Source organism: Thunnus maccoyii, chromosome 23, assembly GCF_910596095.1.
Source record: "Thunnus maccoyii chromosome 23, fThuMac1.1, whole genome shotgun sequence".
Lineage (NCBI taxonomy): Eukaryota > Metazoa > Chordata > Actinopteri > Scombriformes > Scombridae > Thunnus > Thunnus maccoyii.
Genome location: NC_056555.1, coordinates 4753747 through 4767483, shown reverse-complemented (window position 1 = coordinate 4767483; position 13737 = coordinate 4753747). Strand labels below are relative to the sequence as shown.

General features: G+C 38.3%; 1 protein-coding gene across 1 annotated transcript; it reads left to right on the top strand.

The window, feature by feature from the left end:
• Positions 1-4727: 4727 nt before the first annotated feature.
• On the top strand, positions 4728-13568 carry ccdc107 (coiled-coil domain containing 107). The gene is made up of 6 exons (XM_042403935.1): positions 4728-5078; positions 8911-9128; positions 9279-9348; positions 9475-9565; positions 9973-10082; positions 10373-13568. The coding sequence occupies exons 1-6, from the start codon at positions 4937-4939 to the stop codon at positions 10750-10752; spliced, it is 1011 nt and encodes a 336-aa protein (XP_042259869.1). The 5' UTR covers positions 4728-4936; the 3' UTR covers positions 10753-13568.
• The last annotated feature ends 169 nt before the right edge of the window (positions 13569-13737 follow it).

Here is a 13737-nt window from a genome sequence, read left to right as displayed (position 1 = left end):
TGGGGATAAAACAATTCAATCATGTGGCTCTTCTAGGCTTTCGATATGTGATTGGACCGAATGGATCAAATTGAATGAAAGTGAAAGTGAAATGAAAGTGAGACGAATCATTTCGTGGGGGTTGTGATGCTCAAAAAAAATTATCCTCTGATTTACAGACTTCTCTTTCACAATGTAAGTCTATGGGAAAAAGTCTTTTGGGGCCCAGTAGCATCATATGACGTTGTAGTTACACGGTTTAGCTGCTATGTCAAATTGGCTTCACAGCCCAGTGCTGCTCCTGGGGGCTTGGGAGCCACCCGCTAGGTTACAATGCCAGAAGATGTCAATCGAGCTGTCCCAAATGTCTGGGTGCACACCCTTCAAAATATAACCCCCAAACTCTGAAGTGGTTACAATAGATCCAAATTTTTTTCTTTATTTAATCATTGTCACTTTTGCAGTGTAATTAATATGCTTATCATATATTATTTCATGTAAAATTTCAATCTGAATAGTTAAAAGTTCAATACATTATTTCCCTCTGAAATGTAGTGGAGTAGAAGTATACGGTAGCATAAAATGGAAATACTTAAGTAAAGCATGAGTACCTCAAAATTGTACATAAGCACAGTACTTGAGTAAATGTACTTAGTTACATTCCACCACAGACCCAGGCTAGCTCCCTCTGCTTAGTCTCATTGCTAGGCTTACCTGACCATCTCCTGGCTAATATTTAATGGATACATATGGGAGATGTTCTTTTCATCTAACTCTCAGCAACAAATGTTGATGATGATGATACTGGCATCTATCAAGAGATAGATAGTCGACGAGAGTCGTTCCACAGGGAGAAAGAGAGAACTTATGGTTGTTCTAAAAGCAAACTCGTCCCAACACCAGGAAAACAAAAGAACACATCATGGATTTCATGAAACCAGAACCACACAACCACCATGTCCATATCAATGGAGACAAAATGGAAAATGTCCCCCTTGCAGCAAAGACTTCATTTCCTGAGAAGACAGAAATAAGCATGCCTTCCCCAGAAGCTTCCCGTTAACTCTTATGGGTGTGCCACTAAGTGCTTAACTGTTTCAAAACAATATGGTACTCATATTGCACCAGCACCAGACAGAAGTGAGTGATCAAAACCACTCAACAAATTATTGAATCACTACTTTTAGTAGTGATTAGAAGACATTAACAGAACTCACTGCGTCTGAAAAACTCTCAAGGGTCCAACTCACTCCAGCAATTGCATGTTTCTTCCTCTGTCCTCTGGCAGAAACCCTCGATTTGAAACAAGCCCTCTCACAGTCCTTGCACGTACCTCATTTTTTTAGTATTTTTGCATTGAATTCGATTCACTTCTATTTTTACCCAAGCTGGTTGAGATTTCTCCACTTTTATTGTACTTGTACAGCGTCAAATTGTAAATCTTGACTCTAATGACTGAAAAGTTCATAAGAGAGAGCTAGTCTTGTTTTTGAGGACTAAAATGTGCAACAAAAATTGTAATAAATAAAAAATAAATAATTTTGTTTTAGTCTGGTTGTTTTCAATTAATTTTCTACAATTGTAATAACACAAATATAGTATGACACAGTATGGTAATACTTTTTAAAAGGTTCCACTTGTCATGGTCTATTAGCCTAATGGACATCTACATGGTGTATTCACATGTTCCCCTTGCAGCAAAGACTTCATTTCCTGAGAAGACAGAAATAAGCATGCCTTTCCCAGAAGCTTCCCGTTAACTCTTATGGGTGTACCACTAAGTGCTTAACTGTTTCAAAACAATATGGTACTCATATTGCACCAGCTTTGACAGAAGTGAGTGATCAAAACCACTCAACAAATTATTGAATCACTACTTTTAGTAGTGATTAGAAGACATTAACAGAACTCACTGCGTCTGAAAAACTCTCAAGGGTCCAACTCACTCCAGCAATTGCATGTTTCTTCCTCTGTCCTCTGGCAGAAACCCTCGATTTGAAACAAGCCCTCTCACAGTCCTTGCACGTACCTCATTTTTTTAGTATTTTTGCATTGAATTCGATTCACTTCTATTTTTACCCAAGCTGGTTGAGATTTCTCCACTTTTATTGTACTTGTACAGCGTCAAATTGTAAATCTTGACTCTAATGACTGAGAAGTTCATAAGAGAGAGCTAGTCTTGTTTTTGAGGACTAAAATGTGCAACAAAAACTGTAATAAATAAAAAATAAATAATTTTGTTTTAGTCTGGTTGTTTTCAATTAATTTTCTACAATTGTAATAACACAAATATAGTATGACACAGTATGATAATACTTTTTAAAAGGTTCCACTTTTCTGACCTTGAAGATAATTATCTGTATATACACAGAATTAAGTATTTGAACTACTACGGCCTGTTTAAGAAAGCGGATTTAGTGAAAACTCTGAGATTGTTCACCCTGAGATAAGGGAAACTCTTTTCAGTTTCAGAAAAAGAGCTAAATTAAGTTTGGGGTCAGTTACCGCAGTAACTGACTCTGTGAAGCTAAGTTTCTCTCTGTCTCGTTCCTCTTACAGAGCCCGGCACACCGTTTCGTCATTCATTCAGTCCATATCGAAGCGCATTCGTTAGCAGAAGTTCACTATCTGTCAGAATCTAAATCCTGGTTGGATATTAGTTTAGTTACTCAAGGACTTTCTAAAGTTACCGCTTTTATGTGCATCAGAACAGAAGTTTTTTCTTTCACATTCAAATATTCCATAGCTTGAATTCAGCCTCAGCTCAGAATAAAACCTCTGCATGTCTAGTGTTATAACACTGTGACTGTCAGTTTGTTAGAGCAGCTCCTGACCTGAAATCTTTATTGCACATAATGTGTAATCTCAGTTTAAATTTGCAATAGCAGTACGAAGCTTTAGACACATGGGATCAATGAATAGTTATCTCTATCACTCATGATGTGATTGGTCGCACTGATGGAACATTATTCCTATAATATTGGAGATTATATGTTAATATACTGAATGAGCAGGATTGTGGTGCGGCTGCACAATGTAGTTTGAAAGTGAGATTTTGAAATAGGGAGCATAATCTTAACGTATTTTAACAGCATTTCAATGACAGTGTTTAAATTTACTACATTTTTGAAGTAGCTGAAATAAAGTCACTGAATGCTGTTGAGCTGAGATACAAATAGATGTCTAAAAATTTAAAATATTCTGTATTTTAACCTCAACGCCTTTTCAAGAACAAATAACCAAACACATTATTACTGGATCAGACTGTGAGTTTACAGACATGTCTTTATGTCTTTGATCTATATATGTTTTAAATCTTTAACTATATTTTTCATCGTCAGTTGCTGCCTCCTGTGTTTTGTCCGTCAGATTAAAGTTGAACAAATATATTTAAAATGTAATGTAGCTGCAGTCTGATACACAGTCAGACTCCACTTTATTATAATTAAGGAAATGTAAGTCTGCTAAATGATGGATTAATGGACAACACTGAATAAAACTTTATTGTGTTAACCTATTGACACTTTTCCCGTTTATCTTTTTTTAAAGATAAATGTGCAGCGTCAGCACACGCATGCATTCATATCTCCACACCCACTGGATTAAATTGGAGACTGCCTTTTATTTACCTGTTGCCACGATGACTCGGAGTATCGAGCTCCATTAATAATGGCTTTTTGTATTCATCACGCACGCGCTTAACTCAGAGTGAACATGTTGGGCCTTTTCCAAAACTAACTCTACCCACTCCCACTTCGACACAGAATGCACTCTGTTTGTAGTCACAGTCATAGCTGAGTTAAGTTTCCTTCTTTGAGGTGTGGTTTATAAATACAGCGGCAAGATTTGGGACGAACTTCACTCTCTCCGGCGGAAACAGGAACTGTCGTCACTTGTCGTTTGTACAAGTGGAGATGAGCCATTTTTCAGACATGCCATTGAAAAGATCCCGTTTTAAAAAACATTTCTTATGATGCAATTCAAAAATGTTTTCCTTCTAGTTTCATTATTCACATCGAATACCCTAGGTTATATTGTCATTTGCTAAATTTCACATGTAAATGGCAATACAATGGCACAGTAACACTGCAAGCATTACTGAAAGCCTGTTGTGCTTTAATAGAATGTATCTGTGGTAATTACATTTGTGCACAAACATTAATGAATGTTTTCCTCCCTGAAAGAATAAAGTTTACCTTTTCCTTTATACATTTGTAGTCAGAAGTACAGTTAGTTCACGCTCCTAACTGAGATATAACAACCAGAGGTTGTGAACATCCTTGTCTCTGGAGATATGAAGGATACACAAAGGGACTGTCAAACTTTTTAAGAATTTATTAATGTTCCACTGGAAATAAATTAAACAACTTAGAAGTTCCTGTCCAAACCAGTTTTGTTTAAATAAAAATGACACTAATTTCAAACATATTGGTAGACTTCATCATATATAATACTACATAATATTATAATACCAAATTCACTCCCAAGCCTCTTTGGTTGCTTTTCTTTTCTTTTAAACATCTTCTCCTTTTGCATTCTTATGTTTATAAGCTGCTTGAGTTTTTAGCAACAGTCCCTGTAAATATACAACAAAATAATTTAAAATGATTAAACATATAAAACACAATAAATATATTATATGATATAATTAAAGCCTGGTGGTTAAGAAGTGTCATTTTGTTTACGGTCGCTAAAGAGTTTCAGTTTGTGCTTTTATTCTGAAAAGGTCCTTGGCGGAAGTCCGGTTCTTGTTTTCGCAGTGGAGCAGCACAGCTGTTCTGGGCCGAACAGCCTGAGTTTTTGGTTTCTTATATCGCGCTGGTTTTGTTGTATATATATCAGCCTGACAGCTTGCATTGTCGCTTGTTGCTCCCGGCTCTTTAGCCACATCTTTCAGCCGCGCGCGGTGCTCCTTTGTGGCGGGTGTCTCGTGCAGTGTGTAGGGGTTCACGGGAGGATGGTTTTGTCAACATCACAACAAGTCGCCCTGGCTTTCACAGCGGTGCTTTTTACATTTGTCGTCCTGCCGAGGTTGTTCGGCGTCGGCGGCGGGGCCGGGGCAAAGGAGACGAGGTTTGACCCTCGCTACACCAGAAAAGGTAACTTAGGACATTTACACCATTGTCGCAGTGGGAAATGACAGAGCCTACTGTGGGCTTGTTCACATATGTGTTATTCTGCCTGAAGCACACTGGACTCATTTCCTCAAATAAAAGCCAGGACAGAAGACTTCATGCACAGAAGGGATTTAAGTTATACTATATCCCATTGTTTGATGTTGCACTGATGTTGCAGCGCAATTAAAGCTGAAAGATCCCCTCTAGACATGTGTTAAGATGTATATAAAATGTCTCTACTTTAAATAGCCTAATAATGTGTGTCTGATAGTGTTCCACACAAAAAAAGTTCAGCTGTCTTGTTAAAATCCTTAAAATGATATATGCTCCTCCCAAAAATCCATTTTCAGTGTTTGTGTACTGGAGTCTTCAAGTTTCCAGTGTGGATGAATATTGGACCAGGATTGGTTTCCGAACTAGTTGTGATGTCACAAATCCTGCTTGTAGGCCTGCCCCTTAAAATCATATTTTTAATGAGCACAGAGAAACTTTAAACTTTCAGCAGATGAATGTGAGAACAAAATCTGTACATATATCATTCTGCACAGTGAAGTTCAAACATCCAACTGTAAGAACAAGAAGAAGAACATATTTTTGAGTGGAGGGGAAGTATAAGTCTGCCTATTAAAGGTGCAACCCACTACGAAACAAGTTGCACTTACCAGTAGTTTGTTTCTCATGTATTACATTACACTCAACTCACAGAGTGAAGCATTCATTTCTCTGAACTGTTGTTTCAAAAACCCAGAAAGTGGTTCACTATAACTTAATGCTGCTCTGAAGGTATTTCTACAGTTTTGAAAGACTCTTCAAACCATCTAAATGGATATATATATATATATATATATATAGACACACAGTGCTGCTTGAAAGTTTGTGAACCCTTTAGAATTTGCTCTATTTCTGAATAAATATGACCTAAAATGTGATCAGATTTCCATTCAAGTCCTAAAACTAGATAAAGAAACACCAGTTAAACAAATGAGACAAAAATCTTACACTTGTTCATTTAGGCCTATTTATTGAGGAAAATGATCCAATGTTACATATTTGTGAGTGGCAAAAGTATGTGAACCCCCAGGATTATCAATTCATTTGAAGGGGAAATTACAGTCAGTCATTTCAATCAATGGAATGACAATCACGTGTGAGTCTGGGAGGCCGTGCCTTATTTAAAGAGGAGAAATCTTGGTCTTCACTGTCAAAGTCTGAGCTTCACAACACAGGTTTGTGGAAGTGTGTCATGGCTCAAACAAAGGAGATTTCTGAGGACCTTAGGGGAAGAGTTGCTGATACTCACCAGGCTGGCAAGGGTTACAAAACCATTTCTAAAGAGTTTGGACTCCACCAGTCGACTGTCACGCAGATCATGTAAAAATCATGTAGAAATGGAGGACATTCAACACCATTGTTACCCTTCCCAGGAGTGGTCGAACAACAAAGACCACATCAAGAGTAGGCGTGTAATAGTCTGGGAGGCCACAACGGACCCCAGGGTAACATCTAGGAAACTAAAGGCCTCTCTTGCAGTGGCTACAGTCGATGTTAATGAGTCCACCATTAGGAGAACATTGAACATCAATGGTGTATATGGCAGAGTTGCAAAGAGAAACCCACTGCTCTCCAAAGAGAACATTGCTGCCATCTACGGTTCGCTCAAGACCAAGTGGATAAGCCAGAAGGTGATTAGAACAATGTTCTGTGAATGGATGAGACCAAAATTGAACTTTTTGACTTGAATGAGAAATGTTATGTTTGGCGAATGCAAACACTGCATTCCAGCATAAGAACCTTAACTCATCTGTGAAACATGGTGTTGGTAGTATCATGGTTTGGGCTGCTTTGCTGCCTCTGAACCAGGACAGCTTGCAATCATTGATGGAGCTATGAGTTCTGAGTCGTGCCAGCTAGTTCTACAGGAAAATGTCAAGGTATATGTCTGTGAACTGAAGTTCAACAGAAAGTGTGTCATGCAGTAAGACAACAACCCTAAACACACAAGTCGTTCTACCAAAGCATGGTTAAAGCAGAAGTAAGATAATGTTTTGGAATGGCTGAGTCAAAGTCCTGACCTTAATCCTAAAGAAATGCTGTGGAAGGACCTGAAGCATGTAGTTCATGTTGAGAAGCCCACCAACATCCCTGAGTTGAGACTGATCTGTAAGGACGAATGGGCTAAAATTCCCTCAAGCCAATGTGCAGGGCTGATAAACAGTTACCAGAAACGTTTGGTTGAAGTTATTGCTGTAAAAGGGAGTCACATCAGTTACTGAAAGCAAGGGCTCACATACTTTTGCCTCCCACAGATATGTAAGATTGGATAATTCTCATTTGTTTAATTCAGTTTTAGGACTTGTGTAAATGTGTGATCACGTTTTAGGTCATATTTATGCAGAAATACAGAAAATTCTAAAGGGTTCACAAACTTTCAAGCAGCACTGTGTATAAATATATGTATATTTCGGCTGTGGCTCAGGAGGTAGAGCGGGTCGTCCACTAATCAGAAGATCAGCGGTTTGATTTCCGGCTCCTCCAGTCCGCATGTCGATGTGTCCTTGGGCAAGATACATTACCCCAAATTGCTCCTGATGGCTGTGCCATCAGTGTGTGAATGTGTGTGAATGATTAGATTTCTCTGATGGGCAGGTTGGGACCTTGCATGGTAGCCCCTGTACCTATTCAGTGTATGAATGTGTGTGAATGGGTGAATGTGATTCGTAGTGCTTTGAGTGGTCGGAAGACAAGAAAGGCGCTACAGTACAGTCCATTTACCATTTCACATGACGTTGTCAACGTTTGATCAAAGTCTACCTCAGGGTTAAGAATGGGGATGCACTGATCCACCTCACATCATGGGATTTGGCAGCACAGAGTAGCAATTTGATACATTGGGGTTAACTATTATGTAAGGAAAGTGTACCTGAACTGTAACTGATGGCAGAAGCACTGAATATTTGTCATCACTGACAAAGAAACTAAGAATTGTGAATTGTTTGTATCTGGTGATACCCAGTCTTAATAAGGTATCAGCACTGATACCAATCAGATATGTTGAAATAGTGCATCAAGAGTTATAAGAAATCCTTATACGATATATATTTTGGTACAAATATTCAAGGATAAAAACATTTTCAAGTAGGGCTTAACAATTAATCAAAATTTTATGGAAATTGCAATATGACCTACTGCAATTTTTAAATTGCTGGAAGCGCAGTATTTGTTAATGGTGAAATGTGTGTCAAAATAGCATGTTAAATTAAGTATTCTCATGCTGCAGAGAGGTCCTGGCTACATATCATATTCTACAGACTTAAGAAAACATCTTTGTTCGGCACAGATCCCCACTAAAATCCCACCATAATCATTTTAATGTTTTTCAGTATAGATGAGAACAATGATGTAAAAATGATCATTCTTTCTAATAGCGCAAATCATATCGCAATAGCAATATGTCAAAATAACTGCAGTTAGATATTTTTTCAAAATTGTTCAGCCCTGTTTTCAAGTTACTTTTATTTGTGTATTCCCTCAAATTTGTTGATTTCCACACTGCAGCTCAAGGTGGGAACCAGGGTGTTATCACGTGACTAAAGTTCCATACTTAGGCCAGGTTAACTCTATCCGCAATTAAGTGAGAGGCAGCTGAAAGATCGAGAAAAAGCTAGTAAGTGGATGTTGAGTTAGGATTATTTGGTCACGCTTAAAATGAATTGTGTAACTGTCATTTCTTAATCCTGGATACCTCAGTCAGGCTGAATTTTTTCACTGTCCTTCTACTTGTCTTTATGATGTTATGTTGACACACATGTTGCAGCGGGTCCGGGCCCGGGCGCAGTGAGAGGCCAGCCCATCAACGTGAACACCCCCGGCTCACCTCAGTCTCCTGAGAACATGCAGCAGATGAAGAAGCTGATGGAGCAAGAGCTAAAGGGTGACAAGTACAAATCCAATAGCAACAAGGGCTACGTGTTCACACTCATGCCCCTCTACGCCATCGGAGTCGGAGTGTTTGCAGCCTACAAGTTTCTGAAGGTAAAGAAAGATGATGCTAAATCATGAGAATGTACTGCTCTGGAAGGCTGCAGCTGCTGCACCACTGCTGTGATCTCTACAAAATTTGATGCATCTTCTTACAACATGTGAAGCACATAATGTTTATTTCTGCCTTTTTTCAACTCGCAGATCAAGTCCGCAGATGACCAGGCACAAAAGGACAAATTTACAAAAGGAGCCAAAAAATCTGTGGAGGCAGGTGTGTGTTGCACGCAATGGGATTTCTGTTTGCATTCATGTGTTTTTACTCTAGTTTTATTACGAGTAATTGAGACGCCTGGGGTTTTTTTAATCCTCTTGTGTATATGTGTTTGTTTTTGTGCAGAGAACCAGTTGAATGAACTGGAACAAAGGCTAGCGCAGACAGAAAGGATGCTCAATTCCATCCTCACCCAGCTGGACCCGCTCACTAACTGGTGAGTGATGATTGTTTGCTCTCTTCCTCTCTGCTGTACTCAGGTCTTGATCTCAGTGAGATCATCTGATTAAGTAAAGGTTTTGTACATCACTGTCTCGTGTTATGTTGTGTCACACCTTGTCTACTTTGTTTAAACAGTTGTGGTTCTGAAACAGGATCCCAGTTTGGCTGTACTCAAGCAGTCTGATAGCATAGATAAAGGGCTTCAACAAGTCTTGTTTAGGATCATGTATATTATGTAGCAATGAACTGTTTTTTAAGAACATAATTAATAACTGTCAGAAGTCTTTATTTATATCTGGCATGTGTCATGTCATCTAATGTAGCATACATGGCACAAAATATAAAAGTCATTCATTTATTATTTGAAGTACATAACAGTTTTCTGTTCTCATTTTTCTGCAGCGTGAAGTCGGTGGCACAAGACCAGAAGAATGAGATCATGAGCCAACTCCAGACCATCCGATACCTGATGAAGAAGAGAGGAATGGACTGTCCACCTCTCAACATCAACGGTGAGCATCTGCAGAATGCAAACTGAGTCTCTGTGCAGCGTCATTGTTGCATTTAGTTGTGACAGAAGTAAACCACAATTTGAAATTCAACATGGCCAGCCACATAAAAACAGAAAATTGTTTTGCATCTAGTTTTATCTTACAAATGTGGTTTAGCTGGTTTATTTGGTTTGCAAAGACTTTCAGCAGTTTCGGATAAAAGGACGTAGGCACAGTCATAACATATGACTCCCTCATAGGTGTTGATAGCCAGTAGATAAACTTAGTATGAATTGTTGTGTTTCTTTCAGAGGCATCCTGTGAGCGTAATCTTGATGACCTCATTGAGTCACTCGGGGCCAGCGACACCTATCTGGTGGACACACAGCCCTCTGCTGGAACAGTGGCAGCTTCTGAAAAAGTCTATCAAAAACCTTTAGAAGCTAAAGATGAAGCTGCAACAGAGGGTGAGGACATGAAGGAGCTAATACCGGAGGAGTCTGACGGGGAAGCAGAGGAAGAAGAAAAAGGGGATGAGGAGGAAATGGAGGAGGTTGACAGAGAAGAGGAGGAAGGATTGGAGGAGTGTGAGCTCATGCCTTCGCTAGAGGATTCTTCCGAGATAAACATTGAGGAGGTCAGAGCGGAGCAGCCTGCATCTGGCCTCAGGCGACGCAACAGGCCTGAATGAACTCACTGCACTGTACAGAAATCTGAAAAATTATTATGAATATTTATTACCTGAAAGGCTTTCATTCCAAAATGCTACGTAAATCTATCTCCATACTCACGCAGGAGCATCTAATGCATTAATTCATAACAATAACCTCCATAAAGGTAAACTTTCTAAAAGTAAACACATGGGGCTCTATTTTCTTGTTGCTGTCGTGGAGACCAGCACAAACCACCTGCTGTAGGTCATGTGAACAAAGTCAATGAGGACAAAGCCGAGTGCAACTGCTGTTTCCGTTGACATACTGTAGATGCAGTGTGTGCAGAAGTTGGGTGAACTTAGATGATGTGCCTTTTTAAAACCTGAATTCATGTTTGTTGTGATGACATAAAGATAGGGGATACATTAATGGAAAAACCAACATTAAGTGTGCAGATGTTGGGTGAACTTAGATATGTCTTATTAAAACCTGAATTCATGTTTGTTGTGATGACATACAGAGGTTAAAAAGTGTTCACTAGGGTCAAAATAATAACAGGAAGTTATTGTCAGTTTTAACATAGAAACCCACAATCCAAATATTTACATAATGGAAACAAATAAATGAATGAAAAAAAAATTATGGAAAAAAGCCGATCACAACACAAAGCTAACACATCAAAGATTTTCATGCTCGCACCTGTTCCCTGCATCTACATTCATAATGCTACTACACTCATTTGTTCAGGTTTTTTCCTTTAGTTTGTCACCCATCTGTATGATAATGTGATGCGGTCCACACAATAACCGGATGTTTGCTTATAGTCTACTGCATACAGTTCATATAGTTTAAAAGCAGAAAATGACAGATAGTAAGAGTCACCTGTTAATCTCACTAGTCTACCGTCGCTCAGTACAGACTGTTTCAATGACATTCCTGCTGTCAGTTGTGTTGAATTTGTACTGTTGATGTCAATTCATACGATCCCGACAGCATCCTTGTTTTAGTGTTTGTGCTGACATGAAAATAGAGCCCATAATGTCCTTTACTTTCCTGTTTTCAGTCATTTTATAACTCTAATTATCACCTTTTTAAACTCTCCTGATTTTGGAATGAAATTAATTTATATACTTTTTTGTTGACTGTCATCTCTTTAGGTTTGTACATGCTCCAATGCTTAAGCCAAACATTTAAAGCGTCTGTAATCCTGCAGGTTGTCTCAGAGTCAGGGACTAAATCGATGGCTGCTTGCTTGCCTTTACCTTGCCTTCCTCACTGTGGATAACCTGTCAAACACAGGCGCACCTAATAACATTAATCATGGCTGTATTCCATTCAGATGCTCAGTTCAAGGGCCCATACTGGCTCACTGTCATGTCTTACTGGGACATGTAAAGGGAGCAGAGCCGTTGTTAATGGGATTAGTTCCACCTGTGCTTCTCCTGCTATGACAAGTCAAATTGTGTGCTGCGAGAAAGATCTGTTGATGTGATTATTCCTCTATGATCAATGTCACAGCACACAAGCATGAAGGTTTTTCCGTGTCTAAGGTTGGTCTGGAGAAAATGTGCTTTCATTGTAAATCTGCGCTACACTTCCAGTGACTGAAAGAATCACAGAAACTGATGCTGTCACGATAAAATGAAGTCTAACCATAAATAATTCAACTTTCCTTTTTTATTCTGAATGCATATACAAAATTCTTTTGTATCATAAGGCGACTGACGCTAATGCTGCTGGATGTGATGAGCCTACTTAGATAGCAGAACATTATAATGTACGTTTTAAGTGTGATCCCGGGCTTGTGGTATGTTGTTTATACATGAAAACATAAGTGCATGTTTTTTGTTTTCTATGACTTGTTAGCCTGCACAATGTGACTGCATGATGTTTTCTTTTAATAATTCAAGAGGATAATGATGATCAACCAGAAACACATTTAGTATTTGTTTTTACTGTTTCACTGTTACCAACCCTGATCCAACTCTGCAGAATACGTCATAATATAGCTGCATAATAATACAATTTATTTCACTTATGAGGAATCTGTTATCAGCTTGCCTTATATTTTAATCATTTTTTGAAATTGTGATATGAAATCTTTGTGAGGCCACTGTGAGAAGGCTTTCAGGTTGTTTCCATGTTGTCTCTTGCTGGGTAACATACATCAGACTATTAGGGTGCTTCATATGGAATATTGACCCAATTCTAAATACTGTACAACAAACAGTTTTAGACTGTGATTTTTAAAGCTAAAGGAATCCTGCTGTAAATTGTATCAGTTTTTTGGTGTAAATGCCACAATAATACCTATGACTACAGCACCTGAGTAACATAAATCTGAGTATGTATGATACATTTCAGATCATATCTCCACGCTTACTACAGATTAGCACTGTACAGTTGAGGATAATATCCTGTCATTTTTTGAACTGAATTTAATATACTTGCTGGAATGGTAATCCAAATGTTGACGTAACACAACGTGCTAAAAGTGTGGTTTAAAAAAAACCTTCTCAAATTCTGAAGACTAATATCTATAATCACAGTAAAACAGGTGGAATTTATCATTTTAGCTTAAATTAGCTGCCCAATTATTCCCACTCATATTATCACCGTTTTGACTCCATAGTTTTACAACAGAAGAGATTAGATCTATTATATAGATTTACACAACACATTGAAATTATTGCAATGTCTTGGAATTCAAAAATCTTTGCCTTAATTTAATTTGTAAAAGGTTTGTATCCTTTCTTATTTATGCATACTGTTACATTTCTGTGTTGAATGTTGTGTGTTTCATGAGGAAGTTGAGTGAGAAAACTCAACTTGTCTAACTAGAAAATAAAACAATCAAAAAGTGAGATGGCTATTGTACTCAGCTGTATTTTTTTTCTCCAGATTAACTGAGTGGGAGAGAAAGAAACAAACCAATTATAGTTACATAATGTATTATTATGTGTTATTACATGATATTTCAAGGTCCTCAAAAGCCATACAGGTGTTTCCAGTTAGTCTTTGAC